The following is a 27,709-nucleotide window of genomic DNA, read 5'->3' on the forward strand; positions in this document are numbered from 1 at the left end:
GGAAGATGATGAGACTTTGGGTGGTGGGCACACAATGCAATATACAGACCAATTACCATAGAAATGTGCATTTGAAATCCTTAAAAACACAATCCAACATATATATATATATTTGACTAATTTACATTTGAATGGCCACACGTGGCTAGTGGTTACTGTCCTGGACAGCACAGCTATAGATCCAGGGAAACAGAGGCCTCCTGGGCCACATGCACCTCCTGGGATGTCACATAAACTTGTTGAGTGTATATGTAAACTTTCCCAGGAAAAACATCTTAAGATTTCATCAGGTTCTCAAGAAGAGCCTGTGAGCCGGTGTTGTTGACAAACACCGAAAGCCACAGAAACCGAATATCCAGACACTTTGGAGGGGGAGCAATGCCGGCATGTGAACCAAATGACCTTGTAAACAAACAAACAAACAAACCAACACCCAGCCAGACTTTACACAAACTACTAGAATGCTGTGGTCAGGTCAGGCTGCAACATTTTTAAGGGAAACACGAAAAAACTGGAGTCGGTCCAGATCAAGGGAACCACAAAGACAGAAGATCTGGAACTTACATCCAGTGTGAAGTGAATGGTGCATAAATCTTTAGATATTGTACAGGGAGGGAGAAGAGAAAGCCCTGGTGGCCAGCATGCAGGAGGGAGAAAACTTAGGCATCTTGTACATGACATATATTGTGTTACAATCCACTTCATTTACAAGTTTTAAATGGGATCCGTTTCAAGACCTACAGATGCTCTTTGTAGATTTTCTTTCTAGCAAACTCCTCCTCTATAAACATTTCTCTGGAACATTAAAAATAAAGACAAGTATTTACTTTCCTTTCAGTAAGTTAATGGCAGTAAGAAAAAGTTAAAAACTAGTAGGAAGGTTGAACATGAAGTTACCAGAGTCAAAAAAATCTACTAGGGTACAGATACAATCCTGACCACAAAGCGAAATGCAATACAAGTTCTACTCTATTTAATAACAGATGTTTCCTTGTGGGCCCTGAATCCAGCTTCCTTCAATAAGCTCACTGTGCCTTCCTGGGGAGCATGCAAAAGTGCTCTCCAGAGTCCTAATCTCTGGGAGCTGTTCCTCCAACCAGGCTCCATTCCCTGCTCACGTCCGCACCTGGCCTCTGCTTCTGGCTTTTCTGCAACAGGTCCCTCCTAGTCTCTAGCACAAGCTGGCTGCAAGATGGCCAAGATTAAAAGAACAAGCTTTTCCACAACAAAGAGTCTATTCCAAGAAGGCAGACCGATCTCAGCCACATCGGACTCTTTGTGACAGCAGAGGGGGCGATGGCCACATGGTACGCTCAGGGGAAGAGACCTGCAGCTACGGCCTACCCCGGACAAGGACAGTGGCTGGTGGGAAATGTGATTCACCATGAGGCCATGCACTGGCTAGGCGAACATTTGTCAAGCTCATCTCCTTAGCTGCCACTTGGCTAAGGGTCCTTCCAGCCTGAAGCAGAACCCAAGCAAACAAATGCAACGTAATTCCCTCTGCCACTTACTCTAGCATCCTCGGCTTGTTTTTTCAGTTCCACCACTTCCTGCAACAAGTCCTTGTTCTGCTCCTGGGTGGCCGCCAGCCTCTCCTCTGTGCCCCGCAGCAGCGTCTGCAGCTTCTGCAAAGCCTCCTCATGCTTCGCCTTGGTCTCAGAACTGGCTTCCTCATACCTGGCTTTCAGATCTTGACACTGGTTGTGGCTCGTTTCCATCTTCTTTTCCTGCGGGAGCCCCGAGAAAAGAAATGAGTCACCTCACCACAACTGAACTGCCCCTCACCTTCCTCGCCAGCAAACAGTCCCATGTGCTCCCTCCTTACCAGGTCCAGCAATTTTTTCAGCAAGTCTTTCTTTTCTTCCTCATGCTTTTTAGTTGCTTCTTGCTGGCTCTGTTCAGCTTTGAGAGTTACATCCCCAATACTTTTCTGCAGACAGCTCACATTTTCATTGGCCTTTGTAAGTTTTAGCTGTAATTCTTCCACATTTCTAGGAAAAGTTTAAATACACCGTGTCAGATTTTTCAAAAGAATGCTTTCAGCCGAAACCGGTTTGGCTCAGTGGATAGAGCGTCGGCCTGCGGACTGAAGGGTCCCAGGTTCGATTCCGGTCAAGGGCATGTACCTTGGTTGCGGGCACATTCCTGGTGGGAGATGTGCAGGAGGCAGCTGATCGATGTCTCTCTCATCGATGTTTCTAACTCTCTATCCCTCTCCCTTCCTCTCTGTAAAAAAAAATCAATAAAATATATTTAAAAAAAAAAAAAAAAAAAAAAAAAAAAAAAGAATGCTTTCAGTTCTAGAGTTCTACTAGAAAGATACTATTAATCATAATTGTATTAATGATTATAAATATTATGAGTAATTAATAACATCTGAAATAAGCAACCAAAAAACTTGATTTGTCCTGGAGACTAATTTTAACAACTGTCATAGCTATAAATACATTATTTAGAGTAGCATCTACTATAATTGTTAGGATTATTTTATGTCCATAGATCTACAGGGAAAAATGAGTGGAAAGTAAACATAATGAGTATTTACAAAGTGTCAAAATTTTAGCAGACTAGATTATAAAAAACTCATTCTAGTGATGCTTGAGAACATAAAAATGACAATAAATAACTTAAAGAACTTGGGGTGCCCAGCTGATGTGGCTCAGTGGTTGAGCATTGACCTTGAACCAGGAGGTCACAGTTCGATTCCTGGTCAAGGCACATGCCCAGGTTGTGGGCTCGATTCCCAGTAGGGAGCGGGCAGGAGGCAGCTGATCAATGATTCTCTCTCATCATTGATTTTTCTATCTCTCCCTTGCTCTCTGAAATCAATAAAAAATATATTAAAAAAAAAAAAGATATAACCATGTGGTCAAACAAAGATGCACAGAAAACATGGGACATCAGCCTAGAAATGGAGAAGGGAAACCTGTGGTATCTCTGGGCGTCACACCTGTAAAACACCTATGGCAGTGGAACTGCTCCAAGACCCCGTGTCACAGCCACCAGCGGCACCCACCTCACAGCAAGCCTGACCAACGTTGGTCAAGCAAGGCCCAGTCGCCAGTCACCCACTAACACTGAACTGTGTGTGGTGTATGGCGAAGTGTAAACGTAACTTGTCCAAGTAGTGACACTTTCAGAATCTGAAGTCTAGTGGTCCTAAAGCAGGGGTCCTCAAACTTTTTAAACAGGGGGCCAGTTCACTGTCCCTCAGACCGTTGGAGGGCCGGACTATAGTTTAAAAAAAAAACTATGAACAAATTCCTATGCACACTGCACATATCTTATTTTGAAGTAAAAAAACAAAACGGGAACAAATACAATATTTGTATTTGCATGTGGCCCACGGGCCGTAGTTTGAGGACCCCTGTCCTAAAGTGTCCTCTGAAAGTGTTTGCCTTATAAAACATTTTATTTTCATATGGCAGCTATCAAAAGGAGAAAAAAATCAAACAAGACCTCAGAATAAAGACAAGAGCAGAGATTGGGTAACAGAAGCATTAGCACTGAGAAAGTACAACGGAGCAATTAAGAGCAGCAAGGACTGGGAACTGGACTGCCTAGATCTGAAACCTCAGGCAAGTTACTGAACCTCATTAAGCCTCAGTTTCCTTTTCTTTAAAATGGGAACAATAATATCCTCACCTTATAGGATTACTATGAGAATTAGGAAATAGTAAGGGCAGTAAAAATATTTTTAACTGCTGCCCAGCCAGTTTTGCTCAGTTGGTTCAGCATCATCCCATGCACCTAGCAGTCACCAGTTTGATTCCCAGTCAGGGCACATGCCCAGGTTGCAGACTCCCCCTGGAGATGGGGCGGGGGGGGGGGCATCCAGGAGGCAGCCAATTGATGATTCTTATTACTGATGTTTCTATCTCTCTCCCTCTTCCTAGCTCTTTCTCTCTCTCTCTCAAATCAATAAAAACATATTTTTAAAATATTTTTAGCCCTAACCGGTTTGGCTCAGTGGATAGAGCGCCGGCCTGCGGACTGAAGGGTCCCAGGTTCGATTCCGGTCAAGGGCATGTACCTTGGTTGCGGACACATCCCCAGTAGGGAGTGTGCAGGAGGCAGCTGATTGATGTTTCTAACTCTCTATCCCTCTCCCTTCCTCTCTGTAAGAAATCAATAAAATATATATATTTAAAAATATATATATTTTTAACTGCCTGTAAAAGACGTTACTGCCATTGATAAACTACCTTTTCCTAACAAGTCAACGGAAGGTCTACAATATTATATTCCTTAGAGGTTAAGCAGTAGACTCAAGTATACACTGAGGTAATAAGAGAAAGAAGAGACGAGAAAGAAAACACAACAACCCTCAAGACGTGGGCTACCCTCGCACCGAGGCCCTGCCTCAGAGCCTAACCTAAAGCAGGCACTCTCATGAGCATCCATACGTACCTTTCTTTCTGACGTAACTCGTCATTCATTCTTGTCAACTGAGAAGAATTATCTCCTGACATTTTCATTATTTCTGCAATGTCGTTTTCCAGCTTTTCTTTTGCCTTTATCAACTGCTCTTCTCTTTCATCTCTCTCTCTAAATTTTGCCTCCATGCCTGAATAGACATAGAAAAAAAATAGCACTGCTGTTATAATGAACAAAAACTGACTGCCTGTATCCCATACACCAGCCTTGCTCTGAGGATATTTACATATAGCAATCCCTGTGAAAATTATACTCTAGCAAAGAAGACAAGCAATAAACAAGATCAATAAAGAAAGGAAATACTATAATAGATAGTACTGAGTGCTAAGAAGAAGAAAATACAAGCAGAGAAAGGAGCAAGAAAGAAGTTGGGGGGTTATATCTCTGATAAGGCCTCCCTGAGACGGTGACAGTTCAGTTAAGACCTGAAGGAAGTAAGGCAAAGGGGCCGCAGGCAGAGGGGAGAGTGAGTGCAAAGGCCCCGAGGCAAGAACGTGCTTGACATGCAGGTGTCTCCACGGAGGCCACTGCGGCTGGAGTGGAAAGGACAGCGAGAAAACTGGTGCAAGAGGAAGTGGAGAGAGAGCAGAGCCTGTGATGGTAAGGACCACAGTCTGTGGTCCTGAGTGATCTGGGAGCCAATGAGCGATCCTGAGCAGAGGAGTGGCAGGAGCTGGGGGCTGACTTGATGCTGGAGGATCGCTCTGGCTGCTGTGCTGAGAACAGACAGAAGGGAACAAGGGCAGAAGCAGGCAGGAGGCCAACTGTTGGAGTAGCTCAGGTGCAAGGTGGCTGACTTGGGTCAAGGACAGCAGTGGGAGTGGAGCAATGTGGTTGGACACTGGCTCGTTTGAAAACAGGACCGAGAGGGTTTGCTGAAGGTTACGGACCTCAAACAGGTATTCTGTCCCATTATATCACCACAATGAGTGAAGACATTAAGCCTGAATAGATGTGTTACTCTAACATACTGCAATTATCTCAAATCCTAGGAAGCCTACTATACTTAATGTTTAGTAACCAGAGACATCTGCTTACCTGTTAGATTTTCTCGCAACTTCTCCAATTCAGAAGACAGTGCATTAAACTGCTCCTCTTTTTGGTGTAATTTATTTACAGTTTCTATTTAGGATAAAGTGAAAAGTTTAATATATTTCATATTTGACAAGCCATCTAGAGCTTGGCAAATCATATACGTGAGATCTGAAGTCACAGGAATACTACAAAGTCCCATTGCAAATCAAACACTGTATAATGAACCTCAAGAATATAAGCACGTATCTCTTTTGGCTCCGCAAATCTGTAGATTAGGCAGGCACCAGGCATCCTTCCACTTAAAACTCAACAGAGCTATCAGGGACTAAAGCTTAGGCAAGATAATACTTTCCTTAAGTACACTTACATTTTAATATGAAACAAACTTTAAGCCAAAAGAAGAAAATAATGCCCTGGCTGGTGTGGCTCAATTGGTTGGAACATCATCCCATATACCGAAAGGTGGAGGGTTTAATTCCTGGTCAGCGCACATACGCAGGTTGGGGGTTTGATGAACCCCGGTCGGGGGGTGTGCGGGAGGCAACCCATAGGTGTTTCTCTCTCACATCAATGTTTCTCTCTTTTTCTCTCTCTCTCCCTCCCTCTCTTCCTTCCTCTCTCTAAAATCAATAAAAATAAAAGAAAAAAATTGCTGGCATTTGAGGCTTTAGGGAGCCAATGGAATGCAGTATTACTGGGCACTGCAGGGGCCTCAAGGATGGTGCAGTCGGACTGTGGGCAGCATGGACTTTGTGTACTGCAGGGGCCAGCTCCACTGTGAGAACGGGACATTCTCTAACGCAATCTGCTCACACACTAGAAACACATACTGTGCAGACCAGCCAGCATGGCTCAGTGGTTGAGCGTTGACCTATGAACAAGGTCATGGTTCGATTCCGGGTCAGGGCACATACCCAGGTTGTGGGTTCAATTCCCAGTGTGAGGCACGCAGAAGGCAGCCGATCAATGGTTCTCTCTCATTACTGATGTCTCTATCTCTCTCTCCCTCTCCCATCCTCTCTGAAATCAATAAAATATATTTAATAAAGAAAAAAGAAACACATACCTTGCATATTCCTCTGGACAGAGACTGCCTCCTCTGAAGCACCAGCAAACTTTTCTTTCTAAAGAAAGAAGAATTGGGTATTCAGAATAGAGAGATTTCAAATTATGAAAACTAAATGTTTCAGTTCTAACTGCGTTACCTAATTTTTGTGGCTGGTTTTGTTTCATTAAAACTAACTTACACTTAAAACACGAAGGCATCAATTACTACCTACCGTATGCATACTGTGCCTGTATAAGCACGAATGCATGAGGTTTGCATGTGCATGTGTGCATGCCTGGGCATACACATGCATCTGGATATATGTGTGAGTGTGCACACATATTTAAGTATATGCATGTGCGTGCATAGTGTGGAACATGCTTCCTTTACCTTGTTCCTCCATAAGCCTATGACTTTCCTTTCCCACAATGTCTGGGTATCACTGGCGCTGCTTATGGTGATCAACCTTGATTAAGCTCATGTTTTGGTTTTTTGTTTTGTTTTTTATATATATAGGGCGTAATGTCACAGAAAGGTCATGGTATCCTGCCACCTGTGAGGAGTAAGCCCAAGTTGCTGTTGGATGTGTTATACACAGAGGAGCCATTATTCAGTAAGCTCATGTTTTTTATGCAAGAGGCAAGGTAGGAAGAACAGTTGAAAAAAAGGAAGAAAAAAAATATCATACCACTTGGGATTAGGGAACGAGGATATAGGAAATAAAAAGGAATTTCCTGATGTGAATAAGCTAAGTTGTAAGAGAGAGTTGTGTGAATCTGCGGAATCAGGACCTGCCTTGCTAACAGAGGGTCCAGGGGTCCAGGATGGCTGGCTGTCACCAGGCAAATGGAGAAGACACAGTGCATGGCCTTATCATACATGAAACCAAATGTGCTGGGTGCATAACTAGGAAGGTCCCTGTGTCTAATAAAACTAAGCACTCAATAGCATGCCAAAGCAACACATCACCAGAGCAAAGGACAGATTATTTTTGAAGGTCCCCTTATGCACGGTTTCACTTTCCATGGTTTCAGTTCCACAGTTAACCAACGTCTGAAAATATGAAATGTGGAATCCAGAAAATAAACAATTTGATAAACAATTCAAACGTTTTAAATTGTGTGCTGTTCTGAGTAGCGTGATGAAATCTTGTGCCATCCCACTCTGTCCCGCCCAGACGTGCCTCATCCCTTTGTCTGGCGTCTCCATGATGGATACTCCAGCTGCCCCTTAGTACCTTGGTAGTCTTCCTGGTTATCAAATCGACTGTCGAGATATTGCAATGCTTATTGCAAGTCACCCTTATTTTACTGAATGACAGCCATCAGAGCAGTGGTGCTGGCGATTCAGAGAGGCAAAGATCAGCATCACGTGCTTCCTTTGCATGGTGGGAAAACTTATTTCTGCCCAGGGCCATAGGGATATTTATAACACCATTCACGGACCATACAAAAGTATCACCTTAAAAACTGGCATGTGGTATTTGGTCAAACATTTAATTAACTCATCCCTAATGCCTTGGCAGGGCCAGACCAAATGATTTCTTAGGCCATATATGGCCCACGGGCTGGACGTTCCCCACCCCTGCAAGTGAAAAGGTGAAAGTCCTCAACTTATTAAGGAAAGAAAAAAAATTGTATGCTGAGGTGAGAATCTTCTATCAGTGAAGCTGTGAAGGAACAGAAATTCCTGTTAGTCTTTGGAGTGTCACCTCAAACTCCAAAAGTTAGGGCCACAGTGTGTGACACGTGCTTGATGGAAAAGGCATTAAATTATTGGTGGCACAGCCGGCGTGGCTCAGTGGCTGAATGTCAACCTATGAACCAGAAGGTCACAGTTCAATTCCTGGTCAGGGCAGATGCCTAAGTTGTGGGCTTGATTCCCAGTAGCAGGCATGCAGGAGGCAGTTGATCAATGATTCTCATCACTGATGTTCCTATCTCTCTCCCCAACTCCCTTCCTTTCTGAAATCAATAAAAATATTTTTTTTTAAATTTGTGGTTGAACAAGCAGAAAACATATCTCAATTAATGGCAAGATTTTGTGCCAGAAAGCACTGAGCCTGTACGAGGACTTCAGCAAGGGGCCCCTGAAACGAGTGACCACATAACGTTTATTACAGTACATTGTTATCACTGTTCTATTTTATTACTTATTGTTAATCCCTTACTGTGCCTAACTGATAAATTAAACTTATCAAAGATCTGTATATAGGAAAAAACACAGTACATACAGGGTTCGGTACCCTCGCAGTTTCAGGCATCCACAGGGGTCTTGGAACGTATCTCCCGCGGCGGATAAGGGGGGACGACTGTAATACCTACCTTTGTTGCTAGTTTGGGTGTGACCTGATTCCCCTCAAGGTCTTTAGCAGCCAATTACTAATAAGTTTGATTTAAATCAGTACTTTGAAAGAGAAAGAACTAGGTACAATGCTTTTTCTTTGTGGAGATTTTTGCTTGTAAACAGGAACAATTCGACTGGCCAGAGACTCAGGCTCCCAGCAGGTACTTACCAACACCTGAAGTTCTTTCTCCAAAGCCTCTTTCACGTGACTGACTTCACTCACGTGCTCCTGGAGTTTGCTGAGTGTGAGCTCTTTCCCCTGCAGCTCTTTGGAAATGCTACTAGCCTACCATACACAGTCACGTGGTGCAGAAGCAAATGAACAAAAACAAAGTAATAATGAGAAACAAAAAAATAAAACACAAAAATATTATGAGAAACAAACACAACCAAATACAACTGAAAGGGATAAAGGTGGGGTAAGAAACCATTTTTGTTTTTTTTTGTTTTTTTTATTCTAAGAAACAAATGACTTTTCATAGTCCAAGATACAGTGATCTAATGTCTATTTTAAGGTAATCAAAATAGTGTTTTTCTATTGCTATATTTGGAATATCAACATGATTAAAAGCAGAAAGTGCAGATGCTTACTTTCTGAGTTAGTTGAGCAATTTCATTTCCTGGACTTTAAAAGCCCTAAGATAGAAATGATGGGTACATGTGGTCTGGGTTATCATTTTCTGTATTTTTTATATGCCTAAAGTATTCCAACAGCTAACATAAAAATGAAATTATAAAAATGCACTAGACCACAGTCGTCAGAACTGGGTTTTCATTAAATCCTGATGTTAAAAAAAAAGTGTACTTTTATATTAGCTGTATATTCCCCAGATTTTTGTATTTTGATTGGAATTTTGGAATCGAGTGAGGAGATTTGAGAAAAATTTCCTGTAAATAGTTTATCACCTTCAACGAAGGTTACTTAGCAATTTTTGCCATTTGTCCGTCCTCCCCACTTAACCCTCACAACCCTTCCTTCTTTGCCGATAGAGCTGCTTCTCCTGCAAAAAGCTCAGAAAATTCGGCATCAGTGCCAGCGCCTCACCGAGTGGCAGGAGGACTGGGAAGAGCCTTAGCTCCTGGAACAAGCCATGAAATGAAGGCGACATTGTTGAACAAGGCTCGCTGTAGGAAAGGAAGCTGGCAGACGTTTCACCTGACTTCCCACGCTTGGACCAAAAGCATCCTCATCCGGTCTTTCCCCCCAAAGGAGGAATAGACAGTGTTCTGCTTGTGGCACAGAAACTCTCCAACGAGGCTTAAGAGGCACTGCAAAGGGCTCCAGGCTCTCGACCCGAGCTCTGCCGTGAGCGTCACTCATCACGGCATGTTCATATATTACAGCCAAGTACCGCTCGGAGCTCACATTGTTTTCATATACGACCTCACAGACAAGGCAACTAGGGCGCTGGGAAAGGAGACGATCACGTAAGTTTCTATCCAATTCATTCATTCATTTACCTGAGCGCCATCAATTAGGGAGTTCTCTATTTTAGAAAGAGATTCTAGACTGGAACTAAGCTTGAATGGGAGATCACAGAAAAGCATGGAGGTAAAGGAACCCACTGGAAACCAAAACAAATTCACATAATTGAGCCATTATTTTCTCCAATTTCCTCAGATGAAACCATACTCAGGATGATCAAAACATACTATATTCAAACTGGGAGATTTGTTAGCACCACGCAATTTGTCTTACTTAAATCAAGAATTTGGAAAATGAGTTAACTTCAATGCAAAAAACAAACAAACAAAAACCACAAAACCATACAATGAAAAATAAGAAAAGCAAATGGAAAAGAAAAAGATGAAGGATGTCAATACAAACCTTGTCACTTGCAGCATTCCTTTCCACCTCTAAATTTTTAATCTGTTGCTCAGCTGCCTCAAACTGCTGTCTAAGTTTCTCGATCTCCAATTTACCTTCGGAACTGGCTTTCCGAAGAGCGTCCAGATCCAGCAGCTTTTCCTCGGCAGCCTTGAGCTGCGACGTAAAACTATCGATAACCTTGGTTTGCTCACTGCACTGGGCTTGCAGCACCTCTAGCTCCTTTACCTTTGTCTCGGCTTCCTGCAGTCTGTTCAAGGCGTCTTCCATTTCTACCAGGTGCTGGTCTTCTGCCTTGTCCAGTTTCGACTGGACGGCTTCCAGACTGTTCTCTTTCTCCTTAATGACCTCCATCAGCTTTGCCCTGACGGCTTCTATCTCTTGGGTGTGAGCAGACCGTTCAGAGTCTTGTTGATTCTGCAAGCTTTCTATTTCGTGCTGGTAATCTAGTCTCATTTTCTCTATCTGCGTTTTCAGTGCGGCCAGCTCGGCCGTCTCTGTCCCCACCCCCTTGCTGAAGGAAGCCTTCAGCTCCTCCATGGCCTGCTGGTGGGACGCGATGGCAGTCTCCAGCTTGGACTTCCACAGGGCTATCACGTCCGAGTTCTCCTTGTTGGCGTGGTCAAGCTTGCTTTTCAGCGACTCGTTCTCCTTGGAGAGCTTCTCTGAGGCAGCCTGCAGAGCCTTCACCTCCTTCTGATGCGTCTCCTCCTGGGCTCCAAAGCGCTCCTTCAGGGAAGCGATTTCTCTTTGGTGGTCAGTACGGGCGGCTTCTAACTTCTCTTGCAAAGAGCTGATCTCTTGCAAAAGGGAGAGCGACGTGTCAACATCCCCGGCAGGTTTATTGGACTCGAGCCTTCTTCGCAGCTCGGCTACTTCCTGCACTCTCAACGCTAGGTCTTTCTCTAGCTCCATTATACGAGACTTTTCTGATACTGTAGCCACCTATTAACAGCAGTCCAAAAAAAAAAGAGATCATTTAAATAACAAATCACTGACGATTTTCTTTAACTTGGAAGATCTTAAGTAAACCTATCCCCATCTCAAGGCAGCAAAACTACCCCCACAATGCCTACATAAGAGTCTGTCTCTAACTATGATTGTGGCTTAAGCCCAGTTCTGGTAGCTCCAATTCAAAACTATAATCTTTGTCAAACTTCCACCATCTTGACATGCTAAAGGAATCTAAAATTGATATTGAGTTTAACTCCAAAAATACTTCCTTTTCCTCCAAAGAAGCTTAAAGCGAGGAAGTACACGATTACCAGCATGAAATTGATAAGAAGTTAACAGAAACAGTAACTTTCAAAGTTCTCAAATATTTCTGCAGGCTGGTAGAAAGAATCCTCCTTATTTTGCCTGCTTTTTCTCTCCGCTTCACTCAGGATGTATAAATGCTTATTGATCTGATGGAGATGATTTTAAAGGAATGTGCTGTTCAGTATAGTAGCCACGAGCCACCTATGGCTACAGGGCACTTGAAATGGGCTCCTCTGAGCTGACATGGCTGCCAGCATAAAATATGCATCAGATTTTGAAGACTTGGAGAAAAAAGAACGTAAAATATCTTGTTAATGATTTTATACTGACTGCATGATGAAATGATATTTTGGATATATTCGTTTAAATAAAATATATTATTAAATTCACTTGTTATCTTTTTTGAAAAGTATGTTAATGTGAGTACCAGAACAATTCAATTATATATATATATATATATATATATACACACACATGTGGCTCGTATTATACTCCTATTGAACAGCACGGGTATCAGAGGTGTAAAATTACCTATCCAATGTTTCAACGAATAGCACATCAACTGTAGAATAAAAGCCTCAACTGGATGATGAATTAACTTACTAACTTTCTTTTTTTAAAAATGACAAAGAAAGAATGATGACTTACCTGCAATTATAAAAAAGAATCCTACATAGCACCCCCTCTTGGGACTGTTTAATTCTGTCGAATTCTGAGGCGCACACCTCGTTCCCTTAACCCAGTGGTTCTCGGACTCCAGGGCACGTGAGCCACCTGGACACATGTCTACAGTGCAGGTGCCCAGTCACTCCCATATATTTTGATCCTATTTCATCTCTGGAGGGACCCAGGAACCTGCTTCTTTTAAATACACACCCCAGGACTAAGAAAAACACGTAACCTGTGGCCTTTCTTTCTTAGGAAAGTATCTCCCTCTGCCACCTGTTAGGCAGTCAGATTAGTCTACAAAATATGTGAGAATTAGTAGCCTCACTAATAAAAAGCATTTGGCTAACCTGGGAAATAGAAGGGAGCGTGAATGACTAAACACACCAGTGAGTCCCAGACCTCCTGGGTCAAACTCCTCCCCCTCACTGCCTGTACTGGGACGGGAAGGAATGGCTGCGCTGACTCCATCTCCTCTGCCCACGTACAGGCTGTGGTATCAATAAAGACTAAAGTGTCCACGGGAAGACAGGAAAAGAACGTACTTGGGCCTCCAAAACTGCATGATCGAGTCACTAAATACCTCAGAGCTCCCTATACCTGTTGTGTTTCGGGGCCACAGCCGATTCAGATTCGAGATGTTAATTCATCAACGTTTTTTCTGGGATGTGCAGCAGGGTAGTTCCAGAGTTTGTTACCACAAAGTCAGGTACAGAATATTGACAGGCCCCACTGCTACCAGGTCTATGACAAATAAACCCAATAGGGCAATAGTTCTTAATTCGGCAGAACAAAACAGTCAAACTGAGGAAATGCCACGTGAAGAAAATAAGTGAAAATAATAAATAGTGTGACTGTACTTCATGTAGCATTTTCACAGCACGTCTATTTCTTTTTTTTTTTTAATTTCCCAAAGTCTGCCCTCAGGCAAAACTGCCTATGGGTTTGCCTCTCCTGTTAATTTGAGGCCAGAAAAGCCAGGCGTCATTTCTTATTCTTGCTAAGATCTCTACAGCCCCGAGCACACCGTTTATGAGCTGGGCTTATTGGCTTGTAGGAATCCTAAAGTGCTTCCTAAAAGGAGTACAGGTGATATGCAACATATATGGGGCGCTGGCTGATTTCACGTTTGACAGACCAAAAGTGAGGATCAACAGAAGACACGACTTGTTACAGAAAAATGACAGCTTGAGCCCTGACCAAGTAGCTCAGTTGGTTAGAGCAACGTCCCGATACACCAAGGTTGCGGGTTCGATCCCTGGGTCAGGGCACATAAAAGGATCAACCAACGAATGCATCAATAAGGGGAACAACAAATTGATGTTTCTTGTTCTTCTTCCTTCCTTTCTCTCTCTCTCTCTCTCTCTCGAATTAAAAAAAAATTTTAATTTAGAAAAAAAAGAAAAATGACAGCTTGAATCGGAAATGTGTGAATAAGCTATGCGGTGAATGGATGTCTTCTTATCCACAGCCACAAAAAAAAGCATCAAAGGTGTTTGCTGACAAAGCAGTTTGGGAGAGGAGTTTGAAAGTAAAAAACTATCCTTCCTTCCACCGTGGAGCTCAGCCTTATCACCGGTCCCTTCTACTTCCCAGGCCAAGTCTTTGGCTCTTGAGCAATGGAGAGACCACCAAACTCCCAGGGTATTTCTCTCACCCCATACACAGGAGATAGCTTTAGTGTTGAGACTGGCTGAGAACATTTTCTTTCTTCTTAAAAAAGTAAAAACATGACTTAGAGGAGAAAAATCACTCAATTATGTAGATTTTTAGATCAGTCGTTGATTTGTCAACAGGGACATTTCTAAAAATACTAATGATTCAAAAGAAAAAAATCAGGTTTTATAACCAATAGTTGATCAGAGATAGAGTAATTTTTAAAATTAAGATCTGGGCAATTTAGCCATTGACAGTCAAATTCATTGATACACACACACACACATATTTTCTTCCATATAAATAACTCATATTATTTTTTAAACGTTTCATCACAAAACTATTCCCATAATAATCAGACTCTGTGGTTAAGGGTACAGAGTCTGGGGCCAAATGGCCTAGATACAAATCTTGGCCCCACCTTACTATTACCTGTATGACCTTAGGCAAATTACTTAATCTCTTTGTGCCTCAATGTCCTCATCTGTAAAATGGGAACAATATTACCTGGGGTTGTGGTGAGACTAAGTTAATACTTGTAAAGTACTCAGCATAGTGTCTGGCATGAAGTAAGCACCGTGTAGGTGCGTTTAACAAGCATATAAGCAAAAACATGACAAACGCAATGGCTCCAAGGGGGCTCAGCGTGGTAAGAAGCCATTCTGCTTCCCAACACACCTTTCCTCCTACAGCTGGCATTTTAACCACCGAGGTGACAGAAAGGAGGGAAATGCAAAGAGAAAGCAGATATCAAGAAAAAAACAGAAGGTAACTGGGGTAAAAGTCCTTGACTCTCACTTAAAAGAGTCAATGTTTCCATTCCCTTCCCCCAAGAGGCCAGGGTCGGAGGCAGGAAAAGAGAGCTAAAGTAAAAAAAAAAAAAAACAGTAACAAAAAGGTATCTAGAAAACCCAGTGACTAGGAATAGGGGGATGAGAGGACAATTGACTGCTTATGGCGAACTGGAGAAATAAATTTTGAGGTAGGAACACAAAGGACCGCAAATGCAGCCACGTATACAGTTGTAGAGTTTCTGGTCTTGGTTTTGGCTGAGTGAGGCACAGGAATGAGTCTTTTTACCTTTGACCAAAGATTTGACATAAGACTCCTGTGCCTACCCATCCGTCTAAGCTCACGAACAGTATCAAGACCAAACTCAGGTCGAACCACTGGGTCAAGGCTTAGGCCATCTGCAAGGTGTGTCGCCCGAGGTGTCCAGCATTCACATACACGGGTCCGCTTCATTAAACAGTGAAAACCATTACCCTAGTGTCTTCTAACTCCCTCTGGAGTTTGTCAGCTTTGGTCTTTTCAAAGAGCAGGCTCTGTTCAAGCTCCTTAATGCGGGCATGCTCCAGTTTGGTCTGCGTCTGTTAGTAAAAAGGAAGAGGAAGAGAACAAACAGTGCCACCGTGACATGCCAGCACAGGAGGGGACAGCGGCATGCAGGCTGAGCCACCAGCACCTTCCGCCAGAGGACGAACAAGACGGGAGATGGAGACGGGAAGAGGATGGAAGTGAGATGAGGAGGTTGGGGGTGAGGACGTAAACTACCAACAGGAGGATGAGGTGGGCGGGGGACATGAGCTAGGCTATTGAGAAAGGAAAGATGGAAAACACGTGAGGCAGGATGAAAAATGTCAGATGCATGCAGCCAAATACAAGTTATATTGATAAGTGGAGTTTATCAGCACAAATTAGAACAGTTAATATTCCTCTAAACTACCATTCTTCCCTCCTCCCCACAACAGCTATTTGACATTAACGAATATGTAACTGTCTTGGTGACTTTAAAAAGTAGATTGACCCGCACAATGACCACTATGACTAACTAAATACGGAGAAGGTAATGTAGCAAACCTTATGAATGGTCAGTAAATCCCTAGAGCAGCACCTTGCACTTTGGCACAGATTTGATATGAACAAGGGTCAAGCATGACACCTCACAGGGGGACTCTAGAAAGAGAGCTAAGGAAATCACACCAGTGGCCTCTGATGAGACTCTCAGCAACATTCTCACATCTGACAGGGAAGAGCCACTAACGCTCTAATTTGTTTCCAGCGGTGGCTTTTCTAAAGGCTGTCACCAGAAGAAAAAAGAAAAAAGGAGCCCTGACCGGTTTGGCTCAGTGGATAGAGCATCGGCCTGCAGACTGAAACGTCCCAGGTTCGATTCCGGCCAGGGGCATGTACCTGGGTTGCGGGCACACTCCCAGTAGGAAGTGTGCAGGAGGCAACTGATCGATGTTTCTCTCTCCTTGATGTTTCTAGCTCTCTATCCCTCTCTTCCTCTCTGTAAAAAATCAATAAAATATATATTTAAAAAAAGAAAAAAAGGAAATCAGATTTACAAAAAGAAAATTCCAGTAACAGTTATGCTCCACAGCCTCTATCCCTGAGGCTCAGAGCAGGAGAAAAGTTTGGCCAAAACTGGACTCTTTATCTTGATCCCTAGACGTAGTTCTTATCTCAGAGGGAAGAAATGGTGACTCAACACAAACGCGTGAGTTTGAACTCCATGCAAGAAGAGCTGGTGAGACGCTACTGTGTTCCAAAACCCCTGAGCTTCTCCATCCTCCCTCACTCATACGGAGCCCGATGGAGAAGCCAGAGGTGACCTCTTTCTAGCAGGTTTAAGTACAACACAACCTTCATCAAATAATCCTGATGTCCGTCTGAATGCACCTCTTTCCCGCTCACCTCTCTCCCCGCGAGGTGCAGTGTAACCAACGGATAAAACCCACTGAGAGCTGTTCCCAGAAGCTTCTAGTTACTGCAGTAACTTAACTATTTTGTGGTTCCAACCGGTCAGATCTATCGGTCTGAACCATTACGGGAAATGAGAAAACGACAACAAACTCTAAATAAAGAAGCAAACAGTAGTGCAGAGCTTACTAGAGGGTGGGATGCTGTACACTGTAAATGCCTTTCTACCGCCAGTGGAACTCTGGGGAGGCCAGTGCATTCAAGAGCTCCCTTTGCTTGCAATCCAGGTATAAATCACCATGGAACGCTTAAACAGTGAACACAAAATTAAAAACAAAACAAAGCCATCTCAACTCCTTCAGCTCTTACACTCAACAAAAGTAACACTGGGAACCTAGTTATCTGGATAGTCCCCTTCGTCCGGACATGCCTCGGACAGAAGTTGTTCTGTTTACTGCTTCTACAAGAAAAGAATCTGATCCAGGACTACGTAACTGTGGTCGCAGCCTCAAGCACTGAAACCCAAATAGCAAAAGGCAACAAAACCTTTTTTCTCCTCTGGACACCGAGTTCAGTGTCCTGGGGGTGAAAGGTCACCACTTCAAGATAAAAAGCCCATGACCACTGAGCGTGCTCCTCACCCGCTTCCGGGTGACTGCAGCGAGACCTCCCTGCTGGCGGGGTGCACACCAATGACCTGGGACTGCACCACGGTCTCTGACCAGCCATCAGCACGGGGACTAGTGATCCAATTCCACGCCATGGAATGCAGTCAAAACGTTACACCCAACAGGACAACCCTCCTTATTAACTGACTCCTTTCTCAGAAGAAGACACGTGTCCCAGAGGGCAGTCCTGGGACAGGCGGAGAGGGCAAGCAGAGGCTCTGCAAGAAGCGCACAGAGAGGCGGGAGGGAGACCCCATGCAGACTGACACTGGACGCAGCGGGAGCCCGTGTGGGAAGGAGCGAGGAGACCCAGATCACTGAAGTAGCTGCACAAAAAGGGAACCTTCAGAACGGAGGCTGTCGTAAACGTTCAGTCTTGAGTTGTATATTCCACCTGCCAGGAGGCGGTGGGGAGAAACAGTGTTTGCCTCAATTTTGTTCTCTTGTGGTGGTAAATCACAGTGAGAAGTTTTTGGGTTTCTTTCAGTTGGCATCAGAGCTGAAGCCTGGCTTTCGAGGTCACTTTGGTAAGATTTGAATTGGGTGTTTAATCTTAAGCAGAAGGAGGGAGGAAAACACCTACCTGCCTAGTAGCACTGCTACCCTAAAAACCTCACTTCGAAAATAATAAATTTAAAACACTCAGTCTCTTCACTGAAGAATTCTAGCCTCTAGGTTCAAAAACTAGGGAAACTACCACAGTGACGAATTCCAAGTGTGTATTTTTAGTCAGCTGCAAGGACAGGCACTGGCCAGCAAGGGGTGCTCACACCCAAGGCAATCAGTCTGGGATTCCCAATTCCCTTTTAACTCTCCTGGGAATAAAATTAGACAATTTGGGAAAACTTCCCCCAGAATTTCTATAACTCCATCTAATATATTTTATGCTTCATCTCTTTTGGAATAATTCTATTAAAATTAGAAAACATTATGAATTAAGGCCAGGCCCCCAGACAAAATTAATTTTGCCCGTTTCTGACAAAATTTCTTATGAAGTAAACACATGCCTATGTATTAAACAAATGGATTTATAGAACTTAGTCATAACATACAATTTCTTCAGGATACAAATGTAACTGCTTTGAAAGCCACATGCACAGAAATATTAAGGTCAACATCTCAAGGTCAGATTATGCAGTTAGTATTTGAGTATATCAATAAGCATTTTAATCTGTAATCTGTGTTAACAAGGAAAATATCCACACAGTTAAGTGCCCTCTTACATTCTCAGGATCTTCAGAAATCTGGCTCTTTTGCTATCAGTAAAAAAATAAAAAATTAAACAACAACAAAAGAGAGATTCGACTAAAGTTTCAATGTTAGGGTTTCAAAATAACTTTGATTAATTTCAAGTAAGTTTATCAGACAGACTATATACTAGCCTAGTGCTGATGTAAATATTTTGTCCTTCTCCCAAACACCATAGGCTATATTTCAAATGAATTGGATGATGATATGAAACTTCTAATGAAACTTTTAGGGTGTTTGTAAGTGGATGAGGATAACACAAAAGTAAACTAAAGAAATGTAATTGTACAATATATGAAATGAATGAAGACTTATTATTACTAATAATCCATTAAATCCTGGGCTTTATAAAACTAAAACTCAGAAAATGTTTTCCTTACTTTTTGTTAACTATAACGATACACTTATTTCCAAAGAAATCAGAGTTCCTATTTGGAAGTCCCTTGAAATGTAAGCATGGTGTGGGCAATCAAAAGACTCTAAAATTGTAATGGCAGCATAAATGTATATTTTGAGAGCTGCACAGAAATGTGCAGTTTTTACAAAAATATTACAGATTAAAGTACCAAAAATCTGCAGAATTTGAAAATTTTAATAATTTATACTTGTCATATATCTAGCAGTGGTTTGAAAAGCATCAAGACCATTGAACTCTGTTGTCTATTTGAAAAAACTAATATGAATAATTGTTACAAGATGAGAAACTTGATTGTAAAGAAAAATCCCTACTAATTTAAAATATGCCATGAAAGTAAAAGAAGCTAAAATATAAATTGCTCTTGTTTCTTTCTGGTAATTACTTTTGTAAAAAGCTCAACTACTAGAACATATATTTATCCCTTTCACGGGGTTATAAAAGGTTTGTCCCGCTCAGTGGAAGAAGCAAGGCTCTGTTTTGGACTATTAGGATGAAGCAAAAAATGCTCCTCCCAAGGAGTGCAGTTTCTGGTCATCAGAGGGACACGGAGAGTCTCACTTGGGACACACTGCCAGATTTATGACTCGATTAACTCCAATTTGAGGTTTTTGAATTTCAAAGCAGAAAGAAAGGGTAGTGAAAACTTTACTGGGCCACAGGAGGTGGGATGGCTCGGTCGCAGGCGCAGAGGCCGCCCATCACCTCCGGCAGCCATGCCCACAGCCCGCTGGCCAGAGGCTGGGCCCTGCCATCCCTCCGCTGCCCGTTCTGGCCACATCAGCTGGCACAATGATTTCGTCCACATTTCTGAACATGGGGACCCATAAACGCTTCAGACAGCTGGAGGGGTTTTACCTCAAGGTCGCCTTTAGTAATTGATTCTTCCTCCACCCGGAACTGAAGATCCTCCACCTTCCTGTGGAACGAGGGGGAAACAAAGCACTTAAGAAAACGGGAACAAGTGTGCCCGTGTGTTTCTACAAGCAATACCCTGGCAAAAAGCACATGACCATGGAAAGAAATGCCTCAGAGGCATAGGAAATAAATGCATCTTTAGGCCTCGGGTGTATGCACCTGAGAGCTCTACTCTTCCTCGGGAAGCTCCAGAGTTTTATCCAGGTACGCGTTCCAAAAGGCAGGAGGTAAGAGCTGAGAAAAATCAACCGGTTCCCTTGGTCACAAGCACCAGAATGGATCTGATCAAGACGAGGTCTGCCTCATGGGAAGAGGTCTGATGCCCTCAAGCTACTGTAGAGCTGGGAGGATAGTTCTCCTGCCCCGCAGTCAGCAGAGCCAGGGCAGGTTTCACAACAGAGCAAACAGTCCGGAGGGACCTGTCACTGTGGCTCCTTTACCTGCACCCGTATTCAGGAGCGAGGAGAATGTCCTATGTCAGTGATGGCGAACCTGTGACACGCGTGTCAGAGGTGACACGCGAACTCATTTTTTTGGTTTTTTCTTTGTTAAATGGCATTTCAATATATAAAATAAATGTCAAAAATATAAATCTTTGTTTTATTATGGTTGCAAATATCAAAAAATTTCTATATGTGACACGGCACCAGAGTTAAGTTAGGGTTTTTCAAAATGCTGGCACGCCGAGCTCAAAAGGTTCGCCATCCCTGTCCTATGTACAGTGTTCCTCTGTCCAATGAGAAAGTGGTTTCCCTGGTCAGAGACTGCATCCCACCTCCACTGGGCTGTCCCCTCACTACACAGAGTCTATGACCATCCTGACTGCTAGTGAGCCAAGTCGCTGTCAGAAACGGCATTAAGTGCAACAGTTGAGGACTAACATCCCATAACCAGAGATGTTCGCATGGTTTCCATGAAGATGCTTTTTGTAGAGAGATTGTTTGTTAACAGCCTTAAAACCCTTCTATCATGCCCAAGCTTGCTTTCTCTCTCAGTTTAGCACCTGATTTCGTCCTGACCTGGAAAATTCCCTAATTGCCTCACGTGAGAGCCTTGTTTTCCTAATAAGGTATTGAGTTTCTCGAGGACAGGGACTGTGTATCACCCATCAGACATACTATGACTTAATCAGCTACCTGGGTAAATCCTAGGGAGCTGGGCCCAGCACCCCCCCGCCACGGGGCTGGGTCTGTGTGAACGCCACCACACAACTAAGGCTGCGTGGCACACGTTAGGTGCTCCACAAATGACTGTTCAGTTAATCAGGCCATGTCTGGATGATTACAAACGACTCACAGGAAGTCAAATCAATGCAAACCCTCCTCTCACAGAAGGAAGACTTCTATTCCCGCTGAACACGGCCATTCCTTTAGTTCTACGGGTTGATGCCAACATGGTTGCTAATGGGAAGGAAGTTTAAAAGGAAAAGGCCACACGTGCCCCAGGGGACAGTTTAGGATCACCTTTTCTCCTCTTCGAGTTGGTTGAGCAGTTCCACTTTCTCCCTGTCGGCAGCTTCCACCATGGCTCGCAGCTGGTCCATCTTGGCCTCCAGCTCCAGGACATGCTGGGGAGGCAAGGGTGTCAGTGAGCGGGCTCTCTCTGACCCAGACAGGCCCAGGGACGCCTCCAAAGAGCTACGGCTAAGTGGCACCATTGAGGGCTGGCGTTCCTCCAAAACCTTTCCACGTTAGAATGCATTCTATGATTTTTAATAGGTTATTGTCAGCCGCATTCCCAGAGGACGAGGATGGAAACCACACCATGATGGCAGCAGAGGGCAATGTTACAACAACGCCCATCTATGGAAGCTAAAACTCATGCAGAGGATCATCTACAAAACAGAAGTTGCGATCACAGGTGACGTCCAATTAAGCCAGCTCACCTAGTACTGACAGGCCAAAAGACCTGGACATAAAGACCAAGAGGCTAAGGTGCACTCAAGAAGAACAAAACTCCGCCTTTATGACAATGCAAACTGGGACTCCAGGTCACAGCTTTCAAACAAGCCCAGCAAAGACATTTCTAGTGCTCCCAGGACTAGCTCCCGGCACCAGGAGGTAGTTCGGCCTCCTCCCTCAACTTAGAACCTGCCACCATCTCTGCAACGCGATCAGCTTAGAACCTGTCACCATCACCACAAGGCCAGCGCCAGACTTCACCTGGTCGTGTCCGTCCCGGGCCAGGGCTAGCTCCTGCTCTATTTCCCCCACGTGGCTCGTGGCCTTGGCCACCTCCGCCCTCTCTAGATCCCGTTCGGCCAGCAGCTGCTCAATGTGCTGCTGCTTCTCTTTCAGGGCCTCCTGGAGGGCGGTGGTGCCGGAGATCTTCCTGGCGTACCGGGAGGAGGTTTCGGTCAACTGCAAAGGAAAGTGAAAGAAGTGAAGGGTGATGACCTACGAGGAACGAGGAACGCGGGCAGGGAGTGATGCATGCAGGGTGGGTGCCTCCTCAGCAAAGCGAAAGCGCTGCCCCGGCTCTCAGGCTTGCCAATGACTCGGGAAGGCTCTTCATCAAGAAAACAAGACAGCATGCGCCTCCTGTCTGTAAATTCCACATAGAACAATGCAAAGAGGCCGTGGACCAATCAGGAAGATGTCTAGAAGAATGAGTGGCTCAAGTCAAAGGTACCCTGAGCTCAGCTGACAGGGTCTTACAGGAATCTAGAAAAATTCCACAGAACCCATTTAACATGTTTCTCTCCACTCCACTCCGACCTAAGCTTCACTTATAGCTGTCTTCTTGTTTCGACATTTTGGGCAATCTTTTAATCTTTAGACTCGAAGTTGAGACCAATAGATCCCCCTCTGCATCACAAACCTTCCTTCAATTGATTAAATAGTTGGACCGTTGCCAGGACTTTTTTCATCTTTGTTTCAGAGTGAAAGGCAGAGGCGATCTCGCCAGCAATGTAGCCTTGAGGAGCTGAATGCCCATCCCCAGAGAGATTTATAAGGACAAGATGAAGAGGACCACTGACCTGCCTTCGGGTGCGTGGGAGTGGGTGAGCGTGTGTGCGTATGTCTGGGCAAGGACACACATAAGAGGAAGAAAGAAAAAAACACGAGACAAAAAGGAGGAGAAAGAGATTTATGGACAAAGAGAAGTAGGGGAGGGGAGGAGGGTGAGAAAAAAGGGGGCACGGAGAGGGGAAGAGGAGGATAATGAGAAGGTGGGGGAGAGTGACTAGGAAAGGAGTGGATTAGGAGGATCTCAGCTCGGTCACCTGTTTCACATGCCCGGATCCTCCATCTTGAGGCTAACGTCACATAAAAGCACAGAGCAAAGAACCTCCTACTGCACGTTAACAGATAATTGGGCAAGTCGACTACTATTCTTCCAAGCCCAGCTTTAGAGGCAGGTGATCAAGAGAGGCCTCACGGCTTGGCGAGTGTGCGTGCAGGGCTGTTCCCTCAGTGACTGCTAGGTTGCGGGTCACCGCAGCCCTGACTTCACCTTCTGCAGTTGGGGCCTCACCTGTGGCTTGAATGCTCTTCTCTTCCTCAGTCTGAGGATGGGGATCTGCCATCCCCTCCAAGTGAGGCAATTTGATGACGAGGAGAGGCAAGGATCCAATCAAACCCGAGTAGTCCTTAGTGACTTCTAGTTAGAGAAATTGCTTGAATTACACATAGTGGGAAAGGAGGAATTCCTGTTCTCTTTTACATTTGACCTTGACTTTCCAGTTTCAGTACATGTGTGGTTGGATTATACGCTCCCATTCCAACATTTCTTCCTGAAGACACTAAATTTGAGGTTCCGTGCAGAGCTGCCCCAGGGGACTGCAGCAAAGAGCAGTGAATTTCAAGGGAAACAGCGACACCTGTTGGACACCATGCAAACTACAGCTTGAGGCAATTCCATTTCAGCAGGCTGTGGCTAGAAATACTAAACACTAAAGATTTATTCAAGGGTTTAGGGTTTACAAACTGGAAACACGGGTAGAAAATACCCAGGGTGTCCCTCTGAAGAAGAAATAAAATCTAAGAGCTCTCATAGTGCACATTCCTGAGAAGGATCCGTCCTGCATCCTTAGCCTCTGGATGGGTCCGAGATGGTCATCTTCCGGACGTCCCGTGGTCTGGCTAATGGACATCAGGTGGTCTGGACGCGTGAACATTCTTTCCTAAGAAGTTTAGGTTCCTCGGCTAATTAATGAATTGCTTCCTCATGCCTCAGCCAACGCGGTTTCAGTAATTTAGTCGCTTGACCACAGTGACTCCATTTTCTTTCTTCACGCCTCAGGTGGTCATACGTATTCCTTTAGGTGACGTCATGTCTTTCCGAAGCTGGGTTTGGGCTACTGCCATGACCAAAAGCAAGGACTATGCCAACAAAAATCAGTGCGGCACCAAAAATGAGGGCGGTGGTGCTCAGGGAGGTTCCAAAATTTGACAGGTGCCCAACAGCAGCATACGACCTGGTAGTGATGCGTGATGGTTACTCAAGAATGAATTTAAAATAGTTGTCCTTTTCATTAATAGGCGTTATTTTTTTAAACAGCTACCAACTCCTGAGATATAAATATTAAGTTATTTAAACCTAATTACTTAATAAACAGAACTGTCAGCTACTTCTCCTGACCTAGGGCCACCATGAAAAAATAACCCAGACACTAAAGGGGCTGTGAACCTAGGAGGCCTGGGAATCTCTGTGCTCAACACTTCTAGATCATTCTGCAGGAAAGTCTTTAGACTTTTTTATATATATGAGTAGGATTCTGTTGCCGAGATACATTTCTAGGAAGGCACATTTCAAATTTTCTATATTCTTGGCATATTCTTTTATCGTGCTTTTTGACTTTGAAACCACAGCTACCCTATATAAAAATATTTTTTAAATAAGCTGTTTTGCAAGGCGAGAAGACTCCTTTCTCTTTTGTTGGCGTCCTTCCCTAAATGAGTTGTCAGAATTGGTCTGAGAGTAAGAGGGGAGGCTGGGGGCAGCGAGGAGAGCTTGGCTATTTTCCAAGGAAATGGACTCATGATTACAACGTAATAGAAATGATTCAAGAAAGAATCCCTAACCCAGACCTGACACCTCTGCGGAATGTCCGGGATTGACAAAGCAGATGAGACGTCCACGTTGGAGTTTGCGGACCCCTGGAACAAGGCGTTGTCGAAACTGAGGTTTTTCACCTCCACTTCGTTGCGTCTGTCAACCTTTTCTATAAAGTCCATTTGTAACTGTTCTGTGGAAGGTGCAGACTTTCTCTTCAAATGCAAAATGAAGTAGCCCAAGCGCGTTTTTACCGAACTGATGAGGAAGAAGAGCACCTGGGCTGGCGGCCCGAGCAGCACAACCCCCACTTCTAGGGCAGATCCCTCTGCCTTGCCTTTCCCTCCCCGACATCACCCGAAAGAAGGCAAACCGTGATCACACCACTTAGCATCCTAACTCCTGTCCGTAGTTCACCATCATCATGCAGAGATCCCGGCCTCAGCCTGGAGGACAACACTGACGTTTCAAAATTCAACAGTACTTGCCTCTCTTCAAGCAGATAAGCGGTAACGGCAGGGGCCGACGCCAAAAAGGCACTGCTTTGACCTTGATGAAGTGCGCATTATCAACCAGAATGAGATGCTGCTATTTTATTTTAATTCTGATGACTCTATGTTTAGTGATCTAAATGGGGGAGGGGGGAGAAGGGGGGGTGGAGGAGGACATAGAGAGAGGAGACAAAACAAAACATAGCTCTTCCGAGCATCCTTTCAAGTTCTAGAAGTTCCCCTCTGTGTCCTCTGGCCCAGGTCGGGAACACTCCACACATTATCTGCTTTCAGAGGGTTAGACTGTATTCATGTCAAAATTGCAAGAACATGGCTTTGCTCAAAATACTTTAGTTCCTAAAACTGTTTGAAATAAGAGACCTACGTCCTTAAGGAAAAGGAACACCACCACCCCAAATTTTCCAGTCTTTCTTGTGCCCAAAGTAATTTCTGAGAAAAGCAGTCATCTCGTCGGTAGTGGCTAGATTCACCCAGAACTGCTACATCGTGAAGCCTTAGGAATCGGAAAGGGGTTGTTAAAAACTATTTTAAAACGTGTACTCTTGCTAGAGTTTAATTCTGTGACCCTGGCAAGGACATTCACAAGCTATAGCTAACGTTTAGCACAAAGGTGAGGGGCGACTTAGTATTTCTAGAAGCAGAGCAGGTGCATTGGCTGCCAGCGCTGGCCGTGCCGGGAGGCAGAGACATGCAGTGAGGAGAGAGAGGCTTACTAATCCTGTGCGACTGGGCTTGCTGCTCACGGAGGAGGCCACCGAGCTCAGGGAGCTGAGAGAGGACGCGGACGGGCTGCGCTTCAGGCTGGCGGGCGTGGTGGCCATCACTCGCCTCACCGCGGCAGCCTTGGCTTTGGCTGGCGTAGTGGAAGGGAAGCCGATCTTGGTCACTTTGTGGACGGGAGCAAACAGGCCATATTTGGGTTGACACTGAAAATACCTTGAGAGAACAATAAGGAAAGTGACAAAAAAAACTTCGTTAGGAGAAACTGTAACGAGAAAGTGCTTCTAACTCCTAAGTCGTGACTGGTCTGCTGTCAATTCTACTGATCCGCTGGGGGAAGGTGGGGTGACGCACAGCAGGCAGGGTTCACACGGATGAAGGCTGCTAAATAACCTCAGCAATGTTTTAGAAAACACACCATAAATAATAACGTCATGCACAGAGGATGAGTTGCTCATCGGGTACTAAGGTAACAAAGGGGAATGAATATTTCTACCACCGGATAAACATACAGCAGAGGAGTTCAGCAATACAGTGATCCACTTAATAAAACCTTGCCAGACAAAGGGAGAAGGAAATCGAACAAGTGTCTAACGCTGGCAGCTCTTCAAGACACTCATTTCCATGTTATTAGACACAACGGGTGAGACCTGCTCGGGCACCTTTTCGTGCAAGGGTGAGACAAGATGGTGCCCAATTCCAAACAAACCTTGTGCCAGCAACAGCCCCGTCATTCTTCCCAAGAGGCTCATCTAACTCCACACCACACCACTCCCCCTTGGCAAAGTCCGTCTCCCCGAGAAACCGGACCACACCAGCCTTAGTGCCACCGACCTGCAAGAAGAGAGCGTTAAAGTGAGGAGATGAGCGTCGTACCAACACTTCATCTTCTGCAGTTCCCACCAAGATGGCGCACTACACACCCTCACTTCTATCAGCAGGCTTCCTTCCCTTCTCCACTTCCTTTTGGTTTATTGTTCTTTCCTTCCTAATTTCTTCTTCTTTTTTTGTTAATTCTCACCCAGGGATATTTTTCCATTGATTTTTAAGAGAGTGAAAGGGTAGTAGACAGGGGAGAGAGAGAGAGAGAAACATGGATGTGAGAGAGACACATCAATTGGTTGCCTCCCACACGCACCCCAGGCATGTGCCCTTGAGCAGGAATCGAATCCTTGACCCTTTGGTGCATGGGCCAACGCTCTAACCACTGAGCAACAAAGGACAGGGCTCCTTCCTAATTTCTTA

The 27,709-nt window shown here is 44.4% G+C and overlaps 1 protein-coding gene across 5 annotated transcripts in view; it reads right to left on the minus strand.

Annotated features, from left to right (window-relative positions):
* CLIP1 (CAP-Gly domain containing linker protein 1) overlaps nucleotides 1–27,709 on the minus strand; it is an 85,444-nt gene that overhangs the window by 29,318 nt on the left and 28,417 nt on the right. For 2 of the 5 annotated variants that reach the window (XM_070399783.1, XM_070399784.1), the window contains exons 4-17: nucleotides 27,174–27,298; nucleotides 26,458–26,680; nucleotides 22,397–22,594; nucleotides 21,698–21,801; nucleotides 20,175–20,235; nucleotides 18,877–18,909; nucleotides 15,545–15,649; nucleotides 10,698–11,642; nucleotides 9,039–9,155; nucleotides 6,542–6,599; nucleotides 5,479–5,562; nucleotides 4,414–4,570; nucleotides 1,829–1,994; nucleotides 1,515–1,730 (exon numbers count right to left, since the gene is read on the minus strand). In XM_070399783.1, coding sequence (XP_070255884.1) covers nucleotides 1,515–1,730; nucleotides 1,829–1,994; nucleotides 4,414–4,570; nucleotides 5,479–5,562; nucleotides 6,542–6,599; nucleotides 9,039–9,155; nucleotides 10,698–11,642; nucleotides 15,545–15,649; nucleotides 18,877–18,909; nucleotides 20,175–20,235; nucleotides 21,698–21,801; nucleotides 22,397–22,594; nucleotides 26,458–26,680; nucleotides 27,174–27,298 — 2,592 coding nt within the window. The remainder of the gene's footprint in view (nucleotides 1–1,514; nucleotides 1,731–1,828; nucleotides 1,995–4,413; nucleotides 4,571–5,478; nucleotides 5,563–6,541; nucleotides 6,600–9,038; nucleotides 9,156–10,697; nucleotides 11,643–15,544; nucleotides 15,650–18,876; nucleotides 18,910–20,174; nucleotides 20,236–21,697; nucleotides 21,802–22,396; nucleotides 22,595–26,457; nucleotides 26,681–27,173; nucleotides 27,299–27,709) is intronic. The other 3 variants (XM_070399786.1, XM_070399787.1, XM_070399785.1) reach the window with 2 other exon arrangements.

Source organism: Myotis yumanensis, unplaced genomic scaffold (genome assembly GCF_028538775.1).
Source record: "Myotis yumanensis isolate MYYU_CA2020_CCGP unplaced genomic scaffold, mMyoYum1.0.hap1 SCAF_19, whole genome shotgun sequence".
Lineage (NCBI taxonomy): Eukaryota > Metazoa > Chordata > Mammalia > Chiroptera > Vespertilionidae > Myotis > Myotis yumanensis.